Here is a 25,322-nt window from a genome sequence, read left to right on the forward strand (position 1 = left end):
TAATATTAAGGAAACGATAGCTTGGGTGAAGGAAGTGGTATGCTTAGTTTGGTCATGTGTCATATTTGCATATTCTTATCACATCATGTGGACATTTATGAAAAGAATGGTGAACCCCCACAATTCAATTACATATTGCACCTGTAAGGGTATGTTGGGACCTAAAAGTATGGTTGCTTATATAATCAGAAACATAAAGGATTCTGCACTGGAATACTCGCAGGTTGCTTATTAACTTTTTATCCAACAACTCAATTTGCACAAAAGAATGAGTGAATACTGCAGGAGTTTCCTTACTAGATGTTCCCTACAGATTTTCTTTCAACTAAAGGAATTTTAATCCTCAATATTAGAAGCAACAAACTATAACTGACGTCTGAAAACGAAGGAAAGGTTGTCGCTATCACTTTATATGACAACATATTCCACTCATCAAGATTCCCTACTAACAGAAAATCCTTAAGTTCTTTTCAAAAAATTATGAAATACATTTTTTTTGTAAAAAAGAATGAAAATAGATATAGAACATGCTCATTACAGAAGATAATACACTGAGCCTGTTAGGAGCTCTGCCAAAACTTCTTTTGACAAACAGAAAAGAACAAATTATTGAATTGTGATTCATTTCTGAGTTGTTAGTGTTTTCCGATAGAAATTGTTTAAAGTTGTCAAACCAAGAGCCTCCCCAAACAATGTTGCTCGAGTTGAGTTTGTAATAAGAACTTCAACATAGTTGCCAATACTTGGGTTTCTTTTATGATCCTCTCTTTCTAAATTAGCAGCACTCTTGAAAGACCTATCTCCTGCATCATCTATGTCAATTGGAAAAACATTCAAATCTGCAAGGGGTACATTTCTAAAGCTTACCCTGTGTCCCCTGTCATTTTTCCCAATAAGTTCACTCTCAGGAGCTCTTCTGTTTGGTCCTTCAACTAGCACAAGTTGTATAGTACCAACCTGTGAGTCATACCTCTGACCTGTCGCTTCCCGGAAAGCATTAATGAGCTCAGTTAATCTTCTTTGCTTGACATCATCTGGAACATTATCAGTATAATTGCGGTGAGCATGAGTTTTCTCCCGCATGCTGTATGCAAACATGTATGCCATATCGTAGCCCACAGACTGGAGCAGACTCAAACTATCTATGTGCTCCTCTTCTGTTTCACCACAAAATCCTGTGACAAGAAAAGAAATAGGTTAAGACGCCACTCTTTCTGACATCAAATGATGCTGCAAGTTTACAACTTTTTATGTAAATGACAAATACTTTACCTTGCAACAAAGCGATGCAGTAAAGATTATGGAAGAGAAATTCAATACTTATAAACAAAACATACAGAATAAATTGAGTGAATCAGTATCTATTACAAGTAGCAAACCAAAAATAGTTGAACCTGTATATGGACTATTTCATACATACTTTAATAGCCACACTGTTTTTTAATATTTGGAATTAACAACAAAATATGAACAATTCAGGCAGAAAAAGTAGCTGAATCTGAATATAGACTGTTTCATACATGCTTTAATAGCCACACTGTTTTTAATATTTGGAATCAACAACAAAATATGAATAATTTGGGCAGAAGAAATGACTATCCTCCAAATAGTGGCAGAAAAAAAGTATATAAAAAAAAATAGACTCAATTCATAACCACAGAAAAACTTTCATTAGTAGCATCTAGGTAAGGCAATATACGTATTCTGTATTAAATAAAATTATGTGATTCTAAGCCCTGCCAACTCTTTCCAAATAACTTTAATGGGTTCAAAGAAGTCAAGGTAGCCTGACAGGATTCTTCAAAACCCCATTCACTGCCTGAACCAAAATAGTTCTAGTACTGATCCTGATTCTGGTTTTTCCTGGAAACATCACAGGTCCCTCATAATGACTAGATCCTTCCTGGAAACATCCCAGAAACACAATGTACTCAATCCCATGAATATGTCTTTTGAGTTTTATTTGGGGCAATTTGACATAATTCTTTATTACTCAGTCCTATTATGAGACTCTTGGCCTTGCATTGAGCTTCACAAGGACAAATGATATGCCCATATGATTAATCCATTTAAATTTTAGACATTTATTTGGGGGAACTTGACATAATTCTTTATTAGTTATTACTCACTCCTACAATTCATTTGTGACTCTTGGTCTTGCATTGAGCTTCACAAGGACACATGATACACCCATATGGTTAATCCATTTAAATTTTAGACATAGGCTTGTAACACACTGCTGAGGAATGCTTGGTATATACATTATGGTGATGCAAACTCCGTGTCCCTCTGATGCAGCTTACATTTATGACTTGTGCATCATAAGTTACAAAACCCCTGTATGGCAGTTCTTAAGAGGAACTGTTTGCAGTCCAGGACTAAATTCTGACAAAATACCAATATATTAGCAGGTCACCCTGCCAGGAGCGTGTCTCCCTCACAGTGGAATCTGAAACTGCTTAATGCATGGGAAAGGTTAGGTCATGCTCCACAACCATTGGGATTGTTGCCAGCATACGTTGGCTGGAGAAGTCTCCCTGCCCTCCCCCCAAAAAAGTGCTTTAAAAAGCCCCAAACTCACGAATACAAAAAACTAGCAAATTCCAAAAATATCAGAAACTCAAAATTGTGCTTTGATTCATCTCGTGACAGATCTTATCAGCTTCCTAGGGAAGCACTTGACACGTGACTTTCCATATTAAAGGAAGAATCAGTTCACTTTTATTTTTAAAATTCTCATGTCCTGCTAAAAATAGCTATAATGGGATTGTCATCCAAATCTTTAAATGAATAATCTGCATTTCTTGTGTTAATTTACTTTGCTTTAGTTTACCGCTTTATTAACACATTGAGTTCTTGCACATGTCTAGTAGACATTAATAATGAAAAATTATTCCTCAGTTTCAATGATGATGCTACTGAATACATTTTAATTACACACCGAGTCACAAGATAAGTTATGTATATTGCTGATCGGATTCATTCCAATGGGCATGAGAGTGAGTAGAACTGATAATCATGGCCAAAGTTGTGCAAGCTGTCTACTCAAGTTAGGTTAAGTGTGCGAACTCAATTGAAGATCTCATGCACATTGTGAAAGTGTTTTGAAGCTGATCAAATCAGGGAGACGCTGAGGGTTCAGCCTTGAAGGTCCGCCTACATATCTTCTATATATCTTGATGTATTTGAGATTGGCGTCTCATATTCAGAGTTGGTGCTCAAATCTTGAATTAGAAGATGGAGTCTTCATATGTATTTGGTATTAAAGTAATATTGTGATATTTAGTGTGTAATGGTCATCTACTTAGTTTTAGGAAGTTTCCTTTCTGTCTTCGTTCTCGATCATTTCTCTTCGTTCTCGATCATTTCTTTTATAGAAATATTGCTTGTACTCTCTATATAAGGAGCTTTCCTCTCCTTTGTTAATATCGAATAATCATTTCATGGTATCAAAGCATAGGTTCTTTTTTGGCAAATTTTTTATTAAAAAAACTCGTGGTCTTTTTACCCATAAATATTGAGGAAACCTCTGGAAGTTTTTTGCCTGATTTTTTTGAATAAAATTGAGGGTTTCAATTTTTGGCAATTTTTTGTTTAGACGATAATAATTTGTGGTCGATTCCTAAAAATTTTGTGACAATTTTTAAAAGTTTTTTTTTCATTTTTCTAGAACAAAAGTTGTGGGTTTATACTGTTAAATTTGTCAAAGTTAACAAACCGTGGATTTCTCCTTTGCAAATTCATATGCGGCTTTGTTGAAGATCGCACTAGTTTTCTCTAGCTTAAAATCACAAGTCTTTGGCCACGTGTTTTCTCTACGAATTGCAAGACGTTCTGCCATTTTCTTGAACAATTTTCAGCAAATCATGGTCATTCTTCTCTACGCAACGGTCTCCAAGGACGCGTGACCATTATCTCCTTGCAACTTGCGATGTTTTTTACATTGCAGATCACAATTTCTGAACCTAACATGAAAAGTTTTTTTCGGCTCTATGTTTTTCAGCAACAAAATTTTTTGGGTCTTCCTCCCGTGCCACCTGCTTTTTTGAGCAACTAACTCTGCTCACCTAGTGTTCCACGCACCTAGGGATTGTTGTGTTGCACGATTTTTTCAAGCTAAATCGTGGGTTTTGTGTTGTGGCCAAGGTTTTTTTTGTTTTTGATGATTTTTCACAAAAAATGTGTGAGATTTCTGCTAGCACCATTTTTGCCTGATTTTTGACAAATGTTTCATTTTTTGAGCAACGCCTTGAGATTTGCACCAACAAGGTTTGACGATTTTTTCACAAAATTGTGATGCTACAACTTTTTTTTTGAAGATTTTTGGACAAAATCATAGGTTTCAGTTTTTTTGTCAATTTTTTAAATAGAAGATTTTTTTTAAGTTGATCTCGGTTTCCATGTCTTTGGATAAGAGGAGGGATGGCTTTGTTACCCAACATCATGTTGAAAGGCAATCAAAGGTTCAACGACAAGAACTACAATACCTAGAAGCAAAGTATGCTCACTATTTTTGAGTACCGATGTCTAGGCAAGATTGTTTTGGGTAATTTTGCTCGTCCCACAATAGCAGACAAAGACCAAGGCAAAATTGATGAGTGTAACAGTAAAGCGGTTGTGTTGCTCAAGTTATCAATCACCGATGATATGCTTACAGAAGTGCCGTCTCGCAAGACCGCTACTCAAATTTGGACGCACCTAAAGGATTTGCACGAGATGTCAAATAAAGGCGAAGCTTTCTTCCTTCAGAATATGTTGTTCTTGATTATGATGGACGAGAAGATGTCTTTGCAGGATCATCTCATGAAGGTAAAAGATATTCACGATCAACTAGAGGCCATTGATTGCAAGATGGAAGAAGAGGATATAATGGTTATCACATTGAAAAGCTTACCACAATCCTATGAGCACTTCATCGAAACTCTCAACATTACATCCACTAATGTTGACTTAAAGTTTGACGAACTGTGCAATAAGCTCTTGTAGCAAACCAGGTGGAAACAACAATTTGGTAGCAGCAGTGACACGACCAATGTGGAACAAGCATTTACTGCCAAGGATAAAAGACTAAGGCAAGTCCACTTAGCAAAAAGGACAAAGCCAAAGCGCACTTGATAATTCTTCTAAGAATCTAAAATCTATCACATGTCATTATTGTGGCAAACTTGGTCATGTACGTAAGTTCTGCAGAAAGCGGTTGGCTGATTAGAAGTCCAATCAAGGAGAGTTCATGTACAGAAGTTCTGCAGAAAGCAGTTGGCTGATTAGAAGTCCAATCAAGGAGAGTTCATGTACAGAAGTTCTGCAGAAAGCGGTTGGTTGATTAGAAGTCCAATCAAGGAGGGTCTCAGCAACAGACTCATGTCGCAAAGCTTTCTAAAGAGGAGTCAACCTTCTATGCTTTCGTGGCCAAATGATCTATATATATCTCAAGTCTTCTATAGGGTAGCTAGTAGAATGACCATTAAGGGAGGATATTAAAGTAATATCGTAATATTTAGCAGGGAATGGTCATCTAGTTAGTTTTAGGAAGTTTCTTTTTTGCCTTTCATTCTCAATAATCGGCTAAAAATCGTCAGAATCGTGATTTATCGGGAGTAAATATTCTGGACAATTTAATCTTCCAAAAAAATCGCGGTCGATTTTTTTAAAAAAATCGCATTGTTTGAAGAGAATAAATCGCGATAAAATCGCAAGCTAATGGAAAAAAATCACGTCTAAAAAAGCGATATCATTTTTTATTCAATGCAACCCTAGAAAGCGAGTTTGAAGAGAGGTTACACAGTCAAGAGTAGAAAACTCTTCTTTATTTAAGTGTTTCATGGAAATAGCATTCGCCAAATTTCGACCATGGAAGTTGAAATTCGGCGGATGTCAAAAGTCCAACCAAAGTTCGCTAAAATTCGTTAAAAGTTCATAGCTGTAAAGCGCACTGTTTTTTTATTAAAATATAATTGAAAAACAAAACGTTTTCTAAGGCTTCATCCCGATAACCCTTCTCGCCCCCGATGTTTTGTTTTTATTACATGCTTAATATCATTTCTTTATTATTAAGTTTTTATATTATTAATTTATATCATGTTTTCATATTTTGTTAATATTATGATTTATGTAATATATTAATTTTATTTATATTTATTAGTCATTATTTTATTAATATAAATATATCTAAATATAATTACATAGTTATAGTTATAATAGTTATTTTATTAGTATAATCTGATGCCTATAAAGTCATGCATTTAGTGCTTTAGATTTAATAACTCATCCATGGAACTCATCAACGTAAATTCTTTTCTTAAGAGGTAATATGCTATTATGTTCTATAAATTTAGTGTATATGTGTGTTTTTTTAGCAATATTTTAAGAAATTATATATTTTCAATGTTCACTAAATTTACCAATTTCCTGCCGATTTTTTCCTGAATTTTTGCCGAGTCCCAATTTTTTAAAAAATTTGGGCCAAAAGATTTATTGTCGAGTAAGAGTTTTTCATCTTTGGATAATATCGAATAATCATTTCATGGGATTGGTGTCTCCATCTAAGGAGGAAATTCCTGTAGGTTGGTGCCTACTAAATATTGTAAGTTCTTTAATATTTTTGTGAGGCTGGATTTGGGCAGTAGATCCAAGCAACTATTTTCACCATGGTTTTTCCCTTTCGGGTTTCAACGTAAAGCTAGTGGTTTTTGTGTTGACGAGTGCTTATCTCTTGCTTAGCAGTTTTTGTGATGTTTGGAGAAGTTATTAATGATAATTAATGTTGAATTAATTTGGAATTGGCATATACTAATCCAACCCCCTTCCCCCCCTCCCTTATTATATTTGTGTTTAACAGTGACTCTCTCATTAAATTGAAGATATAAAAGGGAAGGGCAATTCATTTATAGAGGGCATGAAAAAACAAAGAATAAATCATCAAGGAAGGAATAATAAAGGGATGAATTTGGAACTAAATAATTATTTTCAAAAGACAACAATTAAGGATGAATAGTTATGACTCTTTCTAAGGGTAGAAATCATGAAAGGTTGTGACTCCCTTGAGAATAATGTATATAAAAGGAAGATAATTTCCTTGGGAGGAGATCATCAAGCAAGGAATAAATAAATCATAAATTTGGAATGAAGAAAAAATTATTGGAAGTAATTTATTATTCTCAAAAGGCAGCTATGAAGTGTGGTGACTCAAAACTTGTGAAAGGTGGTGATTCTTTCACCAAAAAATTAAAAAGGAGAGATCATTCTAAGGATTCAAATTCATTCATTAATTTATCATTCATCACTCTATCAATTTAGCATTCATTCAATCATCAAATCAGCAATCGTTTGATCATGTCTCGCCAAAACATTAAATCATCAATCACTAGATCATCACTCATAAATCCATCAAGAGAAGTCATTCAATCATTCACCAATCTTCAATTGGAACAAAGGAAACAATCAAACAAACCAGCAATCAATCAATCAATTATTCAAATCTCAATCATTCAAGTATCAATCCCTTCAAGCATCATTTAAGTATCCACTCATCAATTCTTCAAGAAATGACAATAAAGAGAAATCAAGCAATCGGCAATAATATGGTAAATACTTCAAGAGATCGGTTTTGAATTTGTGGAAATGTTTTGCAAATAGGAAGGACGGCCAGCCTTCGAAGTTCACGACCACTGAAGGACCAGTCATTCTTCATCAAGTACACCACCTCAAGATGGATGGACTGGAGGTCTTGCCATGCTCGTGAGCCAAGAGGCACAATGGACCAAAAATCCATTCCATGCTCTTGGGCTTGGTAGAGGAGGACAGTCTTCATGCTTCTTATCAAGCATGCCACCCTGAGATGGATGGACTAGAGGTCCTACCATGCTCATGGGCTGGGAGGCCGGATGGACCATATCCATTCCATGCTCTCAGGCTTGGTTGAGGAGGACAGCCAGCCTCCAAGGTGGACTGAGGGATGGAATGGATCTAAAATCTTTCCATGCCCTCGCAATACAACGACGACCATCCTTGAAATTGCAGTTTGCAAGCATTTCCAATGAATTCCTAATATGGTTGACTATTGGAATATGCCTTGGAATAAAAAATTAAAGATATTCGATATGAATGATGCTTATATGAATTTAGATGCTATCATGGATTCTTGATACTTAATGTTTTTAATGTCAGTTTCTAATGATTAATATCCTTTGCAGGCCCTAATTTTTTAGTTTCTAATGATTAATATCATTTGCAGGCCCTAAACCAGGAATATCATAAAGGGCATTACAATTGGTAATTTTATTATAAAGTTATATTGGTAATGATAATATGATTCTCATCTTAAGTTGGAATTACTGTTTCAAGACTAGATTCAGGTAAGTCCTAAAAAGGGACGTTACTACATCTTTTCCTATAAGGGATGGACATTGGCCACTGTTCATTCGTGAGGAAGCATTCGGTTTGTAGGCTAGGCCTTGGTGCTTAGATTTGCCTTTCTATTTCATCATGTTGAGGCTTTACACTTCTTGTTTCATTGATTTTAAATAGCCTTTTGTACTATGTTCAGCATAACCTGTGCAAGAGTATGCTGGACGAATGCTTCTGGTGGGTTCTTGTGAGTGTTTATGATATGTTTGACTGGGAGAATTAGTGTTCATATGGCTATTCTTTATGTCATTAATGATATTCATTGATATTATGGGTGAGGCTCCTATTGATCCCTCAATTAGTCTATCAAAAATAATAATCTATTTGAGCATGAACCAATGCATTAGGGTACAAGGGGATAGGCGAATTTTGGGTAAAGATGAAGGCTACCTGATAGTGCTGGGAAAATGGTGACAGTGATGCGCTATATTAATATCTGGATGTGCTTGATTGTTCCAGATACCATACGAGATTTATTTGATGAACATGATCAGATGGCAAACAGAATATTTTTAATTCTATCATGATTCAACATTAAGAAATCAGAATTTCCAGATCTATGATTCAAGTTAACTTGCCAGATTCATAGCCCAAATTAGATTTGTTATAGAAAGAAACAACCAAATTAATGATTCAATGTCACTAGCCAAACACACAGTTTAAATTATATTAGCCAACAATATAGAACTGCATCTCCTCCTTGTTTAAACAATCACAATCTACAACTTAAACTACTAAACATCAGAATACAAGCAATAAAATGAGGATAGAACATCTGAGTCAGTCTGCATTTAAAATGGTTTTGGGAAAGAACCCTTTGGCAGTGACACCTATAAAACCTGATCAATTTCATGTCATATGCAGTTAGTCATTGCTTTGTTTTCAAGTTAAAAGTTTTTTGTACATCTCTCTGACTATAGCAAATAAAAATTTCCATTATTTAAAGTTAAACTTTTTGGGTGTTGCAATCATCTATACCACTTGCCGATGTTCCCTGTTCCAAGGGGTATGTTCAGCCATAGAAATGCAAATGACAATGTACAGAAACAACTGTATCGGCATACTGAATATTCAGGAACCCCCTTTTCAAACCCATGCTGGTCTGAATCAGAATTCTGTTACACCAGGCTTCAATAAACAGGTGACAAAGGATACCAATGTAGGTTGGAAATACAGGAAATTTTATGTACAATGCAAATATATATAATATATGAGAATGGGAGAAACAGCAATTGTAAGTATTACTGGGTAAAGGATCCATTTGAATTTAAAATGCCAATTCTGCACAAAGGATGTTTAACCCTAAATGTTTACTCCAACTATCAATTATCCAAATGTCCACAATTTTCAATATTTATGCAGAAGCCTCCATTTTGAAATCCATGCTACCCTGAATTGGCATTCTATTAAATCAGGCTTCAATAACTAGGTAGGATGCCTAGTTTAAACAGCAAACAAAGGATATCATTCTAGATTGTAATTTGTAAATACGGGAATTTTAATGTACAATGCAAATTAACTATATATATACAATACAAGGATCAGAAAAATGGGAAAAGGATCCATAATATTGAATTAAAAACAAATTCTACAAGAAAGATTTTCAACCTAGTTGTTTACTCAAACTTTGCAATTATTAAAATGCATACAAAAGAATTTTTCATAAATTCGTATCCATCCAAAACATGCAAAGCTCAAATCTCTCAGATGATTTTAAGCAGACTTGCTTATTGCTCATGATAACAAAATCTAAGGGCTGTTTAAGTTGCTCACCACAAATAAAATCGCTACTTAAGCCAACATCGGGAATAATACTCCGTATTCTTTCCACAAGTTCCAAATAAGCTTCTCGTGTATAACCCCGACGCATTCTTTCAAGAACATTTGTGTTTCCACTCTGTGCTGGTAGATGAATACTTTTACAGATGTTATGTCGATCTCTCATCAGGTACAAGAGGTCATCAGGAAAATCCTTTGGGTGAGGAGATGTGAACCTGAACCGCATTTCAGGATATTCAATAGACAAACAGTCTAATAGATTTGAAAAGCGCAATCCAGTATCCTTCACCTTGCACATACTGGAAAAACCTTGGCTAAGGTTCCAACTGTTTTCTGTTGAAACCTCATTCTTCTCACCGAGGATAGATATATCATTATAACTATTCACATTCTGGCCCAGAAGCATTACTTCTTTCACACCTTGTTCCCAAAGCTCTCCAACCTCCCTCACAATGGATTCTACCGGTCGGGACCTCTCCCTACCTCGTGTGAAAGGGACAATACAAAATGAGCACATATTGTTGCAGCCGCGCATTATTGAAACAAACGCTGTAACGGAATTGCTAGCAATTCTTACAGGTGAAATATCGGCATATGTTTCCTCAAGGGACAAAAGTGTATTAACTCCTTTTTGACCATAATCTACAGCTTCTAGCAAGCGAGGTAAGTCTCGATAAGCATCAGGACCACACACTACATCCACCATCTTATCTGCTTCAATTATTTTTTCTTTCAAACGTTCTGCCATGCATCCCAGCACGACAATCTTTGGAGGAACAACTGACCATGCTCGCCGTTTCTGAATGTTCGTTTTCCACTCCCTTTTCAGAAACCAAAAGTAGTTAAGCCTCTGCCACACCTTTTGTTCAGCATTTTCACGAATCGCACATGTGTTGATGAAGATGACCTCAGCATTCTCTGGTGTATCTACAACTTCTGTATATCCAACACTTTTCATGATTGCCAGAACAATTTCCATGTCATTGACATTCATTTGGCACCCATATGTTTCATGATAAATGCGCCCTTTGAGGGTGTTTTGTACAGCTGAAGGCCTGGGTCATCCCAAAAAAACATGGCATGACAATTTACTCACTATAGAGAAGTTACATAACCTCATATGGATGGAAAACATCTAGCAGTTACATGATAATATAAAGAAAAATGAAAACTAAATAGTCCATGAATAAATAAGCAAAGAACTTTCTTTTGAAACCAAAAAGATAAATATAAACTGCAGAAAATGTCTCAGAAAAAATTGTCGGTTACTGGATCTAATTCTTCTCCTACAAGAAAAGCTTTGCAAAATTACATACATTTTAGGCTAAAATCATAGAGTTGCTTAAACATGTAGCACCATCTAAGATGAGAAGATGAAAGTGAGCATCTCCTTGGCGGTATAACTTTATGATGTGCATGCTTAAACAAAACAACAAATGTATAACCAAAACCATTACTTAAGGTCATTCCAAAATCTAGACACTATAAGGAAGTTCCTAATCCACAAGATGCAAAACAAACATTTCTAGTCTAAGGTTTGAATACCTAAGGATTTGTAGAAAGCCAGTACATTCTAGCATTTAGTAGCACGGTGAGACCATGTGTACTTTTAGGGGTAGATTCGACGAGCCATAACAAAGCATGTGAATATATTCAGATCACTTGGATACCCCCTTTACAACCTCCCCCAATAGCCTATTAGTCCTCCGATGGCTTCTTATATTGAGAACTTCATGCATACTGATGGCATCATCATTCATCTAATTATTCCAACCATTAACAGTCAGGTTGCCTTAACATCCCTTTGGCTAGATAATGTAATTTCTCAATTCTCACTAATTACAAGCTTAAATGGATTACCATGATATGAAAGGCAATAGAATTTATCAATTTTCAGTTATCTTGTTAATCATGCGATCCAAAGGAGATACCAATATTTCTACAGAAACTTCAAATTGTCCCTTGCTACATTTTTTCGTTATCCAATCAGAAGTGCTCGCTCCTTCAAGTTTGAAAAGTAAACACTTTTAGGTGTCAGGTTCTACAAAGGACTCCCATAAGCACCAACTTGATTACTTCCTTCTTTCAGTATATCCAATCATTGGTAGTGTCAAGGTCTCTTATTGTACCACCCAAAAAAGCAAAAATCACCAAAAATGTGCAAAAAATTGCGGAACAGACATGCTGCCAGTTTTTTGAAAACAAAAATCAACAAAATTGGTAACAAGTTTGACTGTTTTTTTCTGGGTCACCTAGATTTTAACACATTAATACAACATTTAGTTTTATTTTCTTATTTAAGGCATTTTTTTGAGAAATTGGAAATTTTTTGGGAGAACATGCATAAACTTCACAAGTTTTTGTTTGGTAGTGTATGTTGATCTACTAGTGCACCAATGGAAAGCACTAGAAACTGTCTATTAGACTAATTGTCATTCTGAATGAAAACTTGGAATGCTTTAAGTTTTACCCATGCCCATGAGAAAGTGCAAATAATCTAGCATAAACTTTATCTGCTATTGAGCAATGAGATGCTTTAGATTTTACCCATGCCCCTGAGAAAATACAAATAATCTAACACAAATTTTATCTGCGCTCAAGCGATGAGATGCAAATTTAAAGGATTAAAACTCCTTAATAAGTTTCATTGATCTCGTTGGTATCATATGTATGTAAACTGATTGAATTAGGGATTCACCAATCTTGTTAATCCATTGGTAAACTTTATAAATCTTGTTAGAATGTACCACTGATTCCACGTAATATTAGATCTCACTACCATAGAATAAATATACCTCTTCTAATAATGGATATGAAAGAAAAATAATAAAGAAATTAATGACGGCTCTTTGATTAAGATCTTTAAATATAAATATTGATGAGGAACAAATCTAAATAGGAATTTCATCTTGGTTGGTTGCACAAGCCCACAATGCTTATAAGTTATAATTTTCAAATAAAATTTAAAACTCACGCAGCCAGATTTTGAGTATAAGAAGCCAGGGAATTGATATAACTTTGCAGGTCATTAAAATAACTTCTTTGTTGAGTGCAATGTGCTATGCTCATGACTCTAGAACCATATATATATAACGGTGAAATTTGCACACCCATTTTGGACCTTTAAAATGAGCTTCACACACAAATGGATTAGTAACAACAAATTCAAAACTCAAACAATAGCACATTTGGATAGAGCAAAACAATGAAGATAATGAACAAAATGCAAAATATAAACAAACAAAACAGTATTTATACATTCATTGTTGGTTAGTGGATATGCTCCAATGGATGAATGTAGATGCTCTTTGGACTTTGTTACTCAGTGGACAGCATGAGGGTGAAAGTGAATAGATTGATCAAGAAAATAGCAACATAAGGATGGATGATCAAATGGGAGGGGAAGCCTCTCATTAAATAGATTCTCTAAGAGGAAAATGTAAGGCCAAGATGTAAGATTGAATGGAGGGCTAGGATTTGAGGTAAATGGTTTAAAGTCATAGCATTATGACAAATGCTACAAGGCAAAGGAAGATTCAAGATCAAAGGATGGGATTTCATCAAAGATGTAGGATTAAATGAGAAGAGGGCAAGTGGCATGTGAGGTGGAAGGTCAAGCTCGCTCACACATGTGAGTAAGGTGGCATGTGTGGAAGATATGCTCACACGTGTGATTGTTTTGAGGTGGAGATTAAGTCAAGCTCAAGAAATGAGGTGGAGAATTAGCATGCCCACACGTGTGAGCAAGGAGCAGGATGGGTTAACAGACTCACACATGTGGGAGTGTAGAGGGGGTTGTGGTGGAAAGCTAGCATGCTCACACATGGAATGGGCTAAGTTGGCATGCTCACACATGTGGGAGCATGGGGGGAGTGAGGACACATGGAAAAAAGAGAACAATCAAGATTAAAATCCATGTCGATGAATTAAATGGTTAGGAATAAAAGGGAAAGGACTGAGGATGATGTGGAATATTAAATTAGAAGAAATGTTGGGAGGGATTAATTGTTGGTTGTAATTAGGGCTGGCGGATTCCAATTGCCTTGGGCAACATTGGAATCCGCCTCCTTAATATAGGGCCTGGCCCAATACCTTTTGGTGCACTCAAAAGGTTCCACGCTTCACTCAAACCCACTCGCCTCCTTGATAGGGCCGACCCTATCTCACTTAACCTAAAAAGAAATTAAAATAAATAAAAGATCTAAATGCAAAGAAGGCCGACATAAATAAAAAGGAATATGATTCATATAAAGATGGCGTATACTTCTCAATATATTCATTCAGTTTCATGCACATGCAAAACATATTTGGTGAAGGCGAAATTAATAGAAGGGAAAACTACTTACAATGCGAACTCCAATAGAAGGTAGCAGATATTGAAATAGGAGGCAGCGAACTTCACCAGATGGCAGCAGATCTGTAATAGAAGACAGCGAACCTATTTAGCAGCAGATTTCCAATTGAAGTGAGCGAACCCTTGAAGGACTTCATTGAAGGACTGTAATCTACTCAAGGTGCTGTTACCCTTGTTACACTCAGAAATTCCAATGAGAAGGACTGCAAATCATAACCTCATCAGCAACCTAATTGTGAAGTCTTCTATCTCTTATTTGTGACTGCAACCTCTATGCTCCAGATAAGTGTGTAATATTCAGTTTATAATCATAATCAGATCTGAGGATCCTTTGGCTGGGTTTTTCCTCCTAGGAGGTTTTCCCAGGGTAACTGTGTTTTGTCCTTGTGCATTTCATTTCATTTCATGCTTAAGTCTGGAAAACTATAAGTTAATTAACCTAGTTTAATCTAATTCTGATTTTTCTGAGTTTATACAATCTGAAAGTACTAAGTTTAACATTAATTAGTATTAATTAATTAACTAATCATGGATTAATTAATTGTTTAAGTTGGAAAAATTGGGAACTAAAGTTATTTAATTAAGTTGGTTTAATAAATTAAACTTAGGGGGGAATGGGAATGGAAATAATAAATTGCCAAGGGTAATTAATTAAATAAAGATTTAACGAGTTAATTACAGGAAGGTGATAAAATAGTCATTATAGGGATAATTAATTAAATAATTTCTTATTTAATTAATTGCAGGAAATTCATAAGATGAAAATTAGTGATAAATGTGGAGTGTCTACACCCATGCCAATTCCCATTTAATCTTGAGCCATTTTTTATGAAGCATCTCAATAAAATTACACATTGACAAGTGGCAGACTATTGCATTAAATTTAGCTCAACCCTAATCCTTATCCATATCTATTTTCTCTCATTTACACACATCACCACAAATTCATCATTTATTACACCCATATTCCAATATGCATGAGATAAACTCTTCAAAGTTTATTTTTATTTGCTTTCTATATCTCTATGCATTTGATTATGCCTTAATTTTACAGAATATTAGAGTTTTTTCTCTATTTACTGTGTTTTTTCTCTTTGAAAATTTGGAATTTTCCCTGATTAAATCCCAATTTTTTGAAAAAACATATATATCTTTTGGTTTCCCAATTTATTTCTGCAAACGATTTTTGCTGCTATGCTACCACCTAGTGTATAAAGTCGGCTACTTCTCAACATACTGAGTCAGCCAGTCTCATGATTAACAATCCAGACTACAGGACCAGATACAACCATTCTTTCTCTACATTAGAGACTTGTCAGTTGTGGATGTTCAGAGATTGCACCAAGAAATAGGGTAATTCATCCCAGGATCATTCAGCCAAACCCTCTTGACATAATTCATTTTCCTAACGATAATATCAGATCCCAGAAATAGTGTGATTCCTCCCAGGATTATTCAGTCAAGCTCTCTAAACCCAATTCAATCTCCTAAGGACACTGTCAGATCCAAGAAATACCATGATACCTCGCAGGTTTGTTCAGTCAAGCCCTCTTAACCCAATTCATTCTCCGAAGAACACCATTAAATCCCATATCGGCATGCCATCGTTGGTTGTTTTTCCATTGTAGACTTCCATCTATGATCTCCTTTGGCCTCATTATCTTAGCTCCATTTAGCTAGGAGTTTTCTATTTGTATAATGATTTTCATTTATCCGGCACGTCCAGTGTTTCCCAGAGAAATGTTTAAAAGCAATTTCTGTCTTTTGGAAGACACATTTACAAGCATTTTATAGAATCAAAGCTAAATTGGTAATCTATGGCAATTACGACATAAATATTTGCACGCTGTATAAAAACAACAAACAAAACTGTTAAGTAAAACAATGTTTTCAACTAACAAGTGCAACAAAGCAAAACCTTGCAGTTTTCAACTAAACCCTAATCCTAAACAGACAGTGCCAGAAACATAAGGTTTACACGTATCTGCAATAACAACCCAAGTATTCGAACAATGAATGTTAAAAATGTGGAGGGATTGAGCATTTGTTTTCATTTATAGAATTAGAGAAAAAGAAAAAGGTCATTTCGTACTTACTCGATTTCCGAGGAAAGCTGACTTGAAGCCTGGGCTTGCGCTTTTAAAACAAAATAGTTCAAATCAGGGCCAGCCTTCTTCTTCTTAGGCTTTTGCAACTGTGAATCAGAGAAATACTGTAAAAATAGGCGTTTAGAATTGGCTGTGGATCTTATAACATGTGAAGATGTAACAGTTACAGGAGCCTTCCAGCCAACTATAAAACTTCGCCAGTTTTGCTGTCTGTGTTGATTGTGAAGGAAGACTGGTTTTATGCAAGTGTGATTTAGTATAGACATTTTGGGCAGATTGAAGTTGAGAGGAAAAGTATGAGTAATGGGTGTCATTCTGTTCACCTCCACAAAATCTTCAGCTTCGACTCCTATTTTCCTTTCGCTTATCCTTCCATTTAACAGGTGAATTATCGTTATTGCCTATCACTTTTTGGGTGTTTGTTCAGTTTATTTCAACTATAGGCAGCTTGGAGCCAGATTAACAAATTAATATTTTGTAATGTTAGAAATTGCATTCCTGATTGATACATTTAGGTAGGCAGAGGACTCATTACGTGTGCAGGGACCTAAACATGTGATAGGTTTTAGGTGGTTAGGGGCTTATAGGTGTCCGCCTAACCACCCAGTATCTATTGACGTGTGTCCCATCACATGTTCAACATTGAACAAATAAATAATATCATTAAACAATCACACGAATTAATCATAAAGTGTATCTTTTGCATGATCATAAAGTGTATCTTTTGCATTCAATATATAAATCTTTATGTTCACACGTAAACATTTAAATCATTCACATTGATCCGAATAAAAAAATTGAGTTCTGTCAAATAAGATCACGTACCCAATAAAGGGACCACGATAAAAACATTAAAGTCTACATTAAACATTAAAACGATAACATATCAAAGCCTAAATAAGCTGACTTGGAGGCAATACAAAACGACATGACAACAACCCCATTCCATGTGAGCACCCGTGGACACTGACATGGCCAATCAAATGTCACGTGATGGTCATAATTTGTCCATGTCCGCATCAGACCACGGGACCCTTTCAACACCTTTCTGCATCCCCCATCCCATCTATCCGGCTCGAACCAGGCTGATATGGTCACTTCAGCGTCGTTACCGGTCTTATCACTTGCATCCATCACAGCACTTGTGTAAGACCACGAATTGAACAACAAAAACAATCAACTCAGACATAAATGGGGAAATATGGAGATTCAAATTCAACACAGTAGGTAAAAAAATTAAAGAACTTCGATTTCAAATTCAAATTCTGTCACATAAATAAGCACTTGAAATCAACGCATTTCATTCAACGAGCGAAAGTAAGAAGCAAAGAGCAAGAAGACAGAGAAAGAACACGTTGCAGAGGTGCAAGAAGCCACACAATTCAAGCAAAGAATACGTGTTTTGCAGGTATTTTTCTTGTTCACAATCCACAAACCTCTTTTCAATTTACGTATAACAGTTCAATATATTGTGTTTTTTTAACAAACTATGATTCACTTACCAAAATGATTACAAAAATAACTTAGCATAAGACCAAAAAAAATCATTTCTTGATTTCCCATAAGTTCATCGACTCCAATCTGACCTATGGCCTCTGCTCGCCGCCTTCATCCTTACCCGCCTCACCCGCACCTGCGACAGCCGCACCACCTTCCTTTTCACGAAGAAATTGTTCAAGCAACCTCCACCCCTCACCCGCTTCAGACCTCCTCGCTTCCTAGTCCTGCCCCACTCTCCATCTAATGAATGGGAAGAGTGTCATGACTTCTACTTCCACTCCTTTCCTTGCCAGATAATCAAACCCAATTCCAAGAACGACCTTGTTGAGCAGAGGCTTCAAGCCGCCTAACCATTCCTTACCGATAATTCCCCGCAACAACCATGCACACTTTTCAGCATTTTTCCCAATCTCTAGCCCCCATGCCAAAACCATGTTGACAATGTCAACATTCATGCGGTACCTGTGTTCTGTTTTCAGGAAACAGTCACCAAGGAACACCTTCATTGCCGTGATAAATTCTTCATCCTGGTACTTAAAAAATTGCTTCAATCTCTTATCAAATATTGCGCTAGCAAATGCCAGTTGTTGCCTTGAGGTGTATAGTGTGAATGTAGCTTCCATGCTTACTAGTACCTGCAAAATGCTTCCCCTTCGCTGATAAAATACTAAAATAAACTATATTCTCAATTCACTGCTTTACCCCTATAAATAGATGCGTTGATTTTTTTGATTTTTTTTCCTCTTCAATGCTTTATACTAATGTCGGTGAACCAAATCTCTTCGAAGATTTTATCTTAATTATGCACACTTCCCATCTAAATAAGCAACCGCCACCTCATATTCCCTATATTAATGAGCTTTTGTTGTTTTAGTACGCATCTGCCACCTCACATTCCCTACATTAATGCACAATTCACTATCCTGACATATCCACTTTACATTATTTATCCTAGGGGAGAGGACCCACAACGTGTGCACCCCATCTTCGTGGTGTCCACGTAAGTATACATATGTATATACACGCTGTCAAATATATATATATATATATATATATATATATATATGACTATGTGTGTGTGTGTGTAACCCCATCTTCATGGTGTCCACGTATACATATGTATATACATGCTCTCAAATATACATATTTGACTGTGTGTGTGTGTGTGTGTGTATATATATATATACACACACACATTGTCCAAGATCTATATTCCACATGCAATACTTATTCACTCAATTATGTATTTTTGAAGGTTTAAATATATAATCCCGATTCATTAAACTCAACTTTATAGCACCCAATTCAACATTAAAGAAGCCAATTAAAAATGCACAATTGAACACAAACAAAAGTGTAGATGAATGAAAATAAACATAGAGCCATGCAAATGGCTGACTTCATGCCAATTCGAACACAACACTGACTCAAGTGGACATACATGAATAGTGACTCAATTTAGTGTACATGGCCAATTCGAACACAACACTAAATCGTATTTAGAAATTTTAAATACAAGAATTTAGAAATTGACTATTTGAAATGAATCATATTTAGACAGTGACTATTTGAAATGAATTCAACAATTGTATTTATAGTGACTATACAGATATATACACATAAGCCCAATTCAAACATCGAAATGCGGTTCCAAATGCACAAGTGAACAATCTTAAAACCCTGCATGACAAAAAAACCAACCCGCAATGACTCGAATGAAATGACATTGAAATAGAAACAAACATCAGATTTTGAATTAATTTAATAGAAACTTCAAAACACAATTGAGCATCAAACAACAAACTACTTACTGATTTACTAAATTTACAGATATTAAATTTACTAAATTTCCACAAGCCATGACTAAATTAAATTACCCACTTCTAGATTTGATTGTCTGTCTCTTTTTTACACCAACGTTTCCGATCACACTTTGTGAGCCATCATCCTACAGAAGTAGAGTGCCCATAGATGTACAAATTAAATACCCCAGATGACACTCTCCTTCATCCTAATGGTGGATCACAGGGTGTGATCAGAAACATTGATGCAAATTCCAGAAGCATCAAATCCTATATGGTGACATGATATATACAGATGTGTTCAAGTATCAGGTGACATGATATATTTATGTTGTCTCCCATGATGCAGATGACTACGAAGAAGTCACGATGATACATTCCAGACATCAGATATGGACACAGCTAAGCGTGGATGTCTCAAACAAATATGAACGCTATCAAATTGTTCAAAATTATCAATACGATAGGGAAAACTATTTGAAGGCCCATCACACACTAACAACTCAAGGTGTCATTGCAACCCTCACTCCAAATGTTGCAAATTATGACATTACAACTTACCTCCATGAATATTTTGATCCCTTCTCACACTCACCTATTCCACCCATTGAATGTCCAGTTCAAATCCCTTATCCACGCATTCATGCACAACAAGAATGGATTGTGAAGCATTCTCATATTGTTGACCAACTCTTTCTCTGTCCAAGCCCCTATGATGATCATCTCTTTCCCACCCAATCGTCTTTCTATTCTAAATTATTCAAGGTGAATCTGGAATCATGGCAAACCAACTATCTGAATAGTTTTTTTTTAGAAAACTATGGACCACAAGTTCGTCAAGCTCCACTACTCTGTCATGGCAACAAACGCTTCGAAGAGTAGTCAATGAACATATTCCATCATGGATTTTTACCAAAGTATACATTCAACCTTATTGTGAACAAACTGGGTTGCATTCTACTCTGCCTTATCGATTATACAGTCAACTAATTCTTTGGAAGGAAGCCATTTCAACTACACCACCACATCTAGTCGACCCAGAAGGTTTCGACCACGAATCCATGCCAGACTAAGTCTGCGCATGTACCTCTAAACCCTTGTTGTCTAAGTTTCCAATAAATAATGTATTTCCACACACATATGCCCATAAAAGATATCATTTCACATAGGGAACCGTACTTCTACTATTCAAGCATTATTGTCATCTTACACTGTATTGTCATCCACTCCTTACTTGCACAAGGTTGCCATGTCAAGCATCAAAGCTAATATAGTTCAACAAGCTTCGACTTACAACATCACTTGGTTAGTTGGTTCCATCTCAATGTAACCCATGTTGTACTGTATATATGTTTGCAGGTTACATTTTAAATTACAGAAATTTTCCATACATACTGTTCAATTCATATTGATCTGTATATTTGTCATGGAATTACAACTAACGTACAATTTACTATTGTTCTTGCAGATGAGGAAGGAAAATAAGATGATTGGTCATGGTGCAAAGAAGAGAGCATCAACAAGGTTGCCATCATATAAAAGAGGTGTGAAGATTTCAGCTCAGCCATAGACCCCGCCTCCTAATATGGTTGAAGCAGAGCCTATACCCCCACCACCGGATGATCAGGAACCAAAACCTGTCTCGCCGTCCACAATGGATGTGTTCTCTCCTTCAACTGGAAGAAATTTTACAAGGCCACGAAAGTTGTGGTCGACTTCGGCCACGGAGGGTGTAATCCATGATGTAGATGAAAACGACATGTTTGTTAGGGGAGCGTCAAAGAAGTGGGGAATCCCAGCTACAACAGTGACAAAATGGTTGGGTGGACTAACAACAATGTCGAAGAAAGGTCCCCCAACCATCCTCATTGTTGAAGAGGAAGAATAGATTGTTGAGTGTTGCCAATAGATGGGATGAATGGGCAAGATGTTATGCAAATGTCTACATGTAATAGGATGAGTGATCAACTTGTTAATAACTACTTGTTTTATGTATCCATTTAGGTGCATTTCGTTTGTTTTATATGTACATGCAACTCAGAACATGTAATGGGATGAATGAGAAAAGATGATTGAGGATGTTGTGAGCATGATCATGCTTGTAGTTTCCAATTATGTGCATACCTCTTTTATGTAGATGTTGTTGCAATTCAGTACATGTTGTGTGCGGGAAAAGCGGATCAATGAAACTTAAAAAGTGAAAATGTGGTCTCAAAGAAGCTTGTTCACACACCCACGGGACTTCTTGGTGCAAGTTATGGAGTCATGGACAATGACTCAACTTCCCAAGGTTGGTTCCATGGTTCTCTATCTCAAAAGGTCCCTCAAGCCAATGCCTTTGCTCTTAGATCACTAAGCAAAGTGGCTTAGGGATGACGAATGCAAGAACGAGGGATGCTTATGATTGATTTAATTATGAAATGCATCCTATATATGCATGATTCTACAAATGCAATAAAATAGATTATAAGATGATAAGATTAGTAGCAATACTATCCTAACATGATATACTAGTTTATGATTTAAGCTAATGATAAAGGAAATAGTCTAAAATGCTTATTAGATTAATTCCTATTACAAAGAGAAGCTAGATGTATTGATAAAATAGAGCATAAATGAGACACTAAAAGCTTGCATGGATCCTTAAAATGGAGGAATGAGAGCTCTATTTATAGTGAAAATAGGGCAATGGATGATCAGGATTGAAAGAGTTAATCAAGGGCCAAGTTTGAAAGTTGACAATCCATGTTTACAATTTTCACCAATGAAATGGTGACAATTGTCAACATAAGACTGCTTGAGAGGAGATGTAAGAAGCATTAAATGTTTGAGAAGACCTCATGGTTACCTTAGGAGGTAAGGGTTAAGGTTAGGTTAGGGTTATCCGATGGATAAAGCTTTTACCCAAGGGGTAAACTCTTGTGCAAAGGTTAAAGGGATAACCATGGTCAAAGCAATAAATACTTGATGAGACCCTTGGGTTAGATGGAGGTTGAGTTAAGAGAAAAAGTCTCTAATCATGCTAGAGGGTTGAGTTAACCATTAATGGTTTGGAAGACTTTCAAGGTTAACTTGTTGGAGACATAAAGCCTTTAATGGTTTTCAAAGGCTTTGAGGGTTTGAGAAGTGACTTCCCTTTGCTTAGGGATGTGACAATATTTAGGAGATGGGTTAGGCTAATTTAGAAGTGATTAGAAAAATCTAGAAGGAGGTTTAGAGAGGCAAGTCGGAGATGTAGGAAAATGCAAGTGGGCGAGGGATAATAGGATTAAAATAAATTGCTTTATTTCAATTTGGTTGCAAGTTGTGAAATTAAATAAAATAGATTTATTTAATTGGGGTAAACTATTAATTAAATATAAATTTAATTAAAGGGTAAGAAGAAGAGATTTAATTAAATAAAGTGATTTATTCAATTAAATGGGCTCAAGTGAATTTAACTAAATAAATTGAATAATTTACTTAATAAAATAGAAGAATGTGAGTGATTTAATTAAATTAGATTTAACTAAATAGAGGAATGAACATAAAATATTCATTTAGGAATATGGTCATTTTTATATGTCTACATTTTGCCCCTCTTTTAAGTGACGTGTGTGCACATGTTGATTCAAAAAAAATGATGTGTCGTCATGATTTGATTATGATCAATTTTTATGTCGAGATGTTTATGTTGTGCCCCAGATTTGATAAATGATGTTGATAATGCCCCCTCGGGAGATGAATCAAAATTTTGAAAATGTCATTTGTCTTGATAAATTTGACCGCATTTTAAATTTTTGTCTATGTTGAAGGTGATAAATCGATTCATCTCCCGATAATGATGTTGGGTGGGGTTGTATGAGACACTGCAAGCAATTTACGTGTTCCTCTATGTAACCCTAATTTTGATTTACCCTATAAAAGGGAAAAAGTGATTTCTTTTTGTCTTATTTGTGCTTGTTGACTTTTGAGAAAGTGATTTTGGAGAGAAGTCAACATGGCGATTCCATATTCATCTCATCGATTCGAGCGCGTGCGGAGGTATCGGAGGCCCGTCACATATGGACCACCAGTAAGTCAACCTTTTTGACCCCTTTTTGATTTTTGATTTTGTCATTTTTAGTCATGTTTTCAAATTTGTCATGCGGATCTGTCGAGTTGGCGCATCTGGGTCAAAACGTAGCGCATACGATAGGTTCGTAGCGCGTAGGGTTTAATCAAATAGGGTAGTGCATTGGTAGGTTAGGGTAGCGCTTAGGATTAGGTTAGTGCACCAGGATCACAGGGTAGCACAGAGGGAAAAATGGGTAGCGCATAGAAGATACCTAGCGCATAGGGTTTCTAGGAGGTCGCATGGGTAGGTCTAGGTAGCGCGTAGGTATGACCTAGCGCATAGGGTTAGATACGTAGCGCAAGAGCAGGATAAAATAGTGCATAGGGTAGGTTAGCGCGTAGGATAATTTAGATGGCGCTTTGGGAGAAAAGGGTAGCGTGTGGGTGCTGGCTAGCGCATAGGGTAGATTGGGTAGCGCATAGTGAGGACAAGATAGCGCATGATAAGCAGTTTAGCGCGTAGACAAGATTGTTTAGCACATAGGGAACATTTTTGGTATAGTGTGATTTTTGGATGAAGAAAATTAGTAGGTTAATTCCAGTTCTGTCGGGATAGGTGCAAATTGTCGGCCTGTGTGTCTGCTGTCATTGCTGTGATAAGTTGTCTAATATGAGTTCCGATATAACTTGATTTGATTTGCAATTTTTCAAGTTGATATAGATTTGATATTGATTTGATATGATGTGGTTTTTGATATGGATGTTTTTGATATGAACTTGATTTGATATGAATTGTTTCAAGTTGATATATATGTGGAGCTTGAGTTGTTTTACAAGTTGCATTGATTGTGGAACTTGAGTTGTTTGACAAGCTGATATGGATGTGAAACTTGAGTTGTGTTACAAGTTGATATGAAACTTGAGTTGTGTTACAAGTTGATATGAATGTGAAACTTGAGTTGTGTTACAAGTTGATATGATTTGATGTATTGATATGATGTGGAACTTGATTTAGATTTTCAAAGTTTCAAGTTTTGATATGATTTTGATTGTGATATCTATGTTTTTGATGAGGAAACTGATATAGGACTTGTTTTGCTTTTTGACAGGAGCATCTTGGAGTGGTTCAGTCGTGTGAGCGATTTCTGAGACTGTGGTCATTGATACCATGATTGATACAGGTTGATAGAGATATTATTGAGAGGTGTGGCATGCCTCGTTGTTAGAGATGCCTCAGTTTATCGTGAACCGAGATTTGTTGACAGCATTGGCGGAGAGGTGGCACAGTGATACGAACACCTTTTCATTTGGCAATAGGCGAGATTACAGTGACGCCTA

At 36.0% G+C, this 25,322-nt stretch overlaps 1 protein-coding gene across 1 annotated transcript; it reads right to left on the minus strand.

The window, feature by feature from the left end:
- Positions 1-464: 464 nt before the first annotated feature.
- LOC131028264 (CDK5RAP1-like protein) lies at positions 465-17,085 on the minus strand. Its single transcript, XM_057958514.2, has 3 exons — positions 16,636-17,085; positions 10,180-11,240; positions 465-1,175 (listed from the first exon to the last, which is right to left on the minus strand). Exons 1-3 carry the CDS (start codon positions 16,959-16,961, stop codon positions 622-624), a joined length of 1,941 nt encoding a protein of 646 aa, XP_057814497.2. The 5' UTR covers positions 16,962-17,085; the 3' UTR covers positions 465-621.
- Between the last annotated feature and the right edge of the window lie 8,237 nt (positions 17,086-25,322).

The sequence above is a fragment of the Cryptomeria japonica genome, chromosome 1 (genome assembly GCF_030272615.1).
Source record: "Cryptomeria japonica chromosome 1, Sugi_1.0, whole genome shotgun sequence".
Lineage (NCBI taxonomy): Eukaryota > Viridiplantae > Streptophyta > Pinopsida > Cupressales > Cupressaceae > Cryptomeria > Cryptomeria japonica.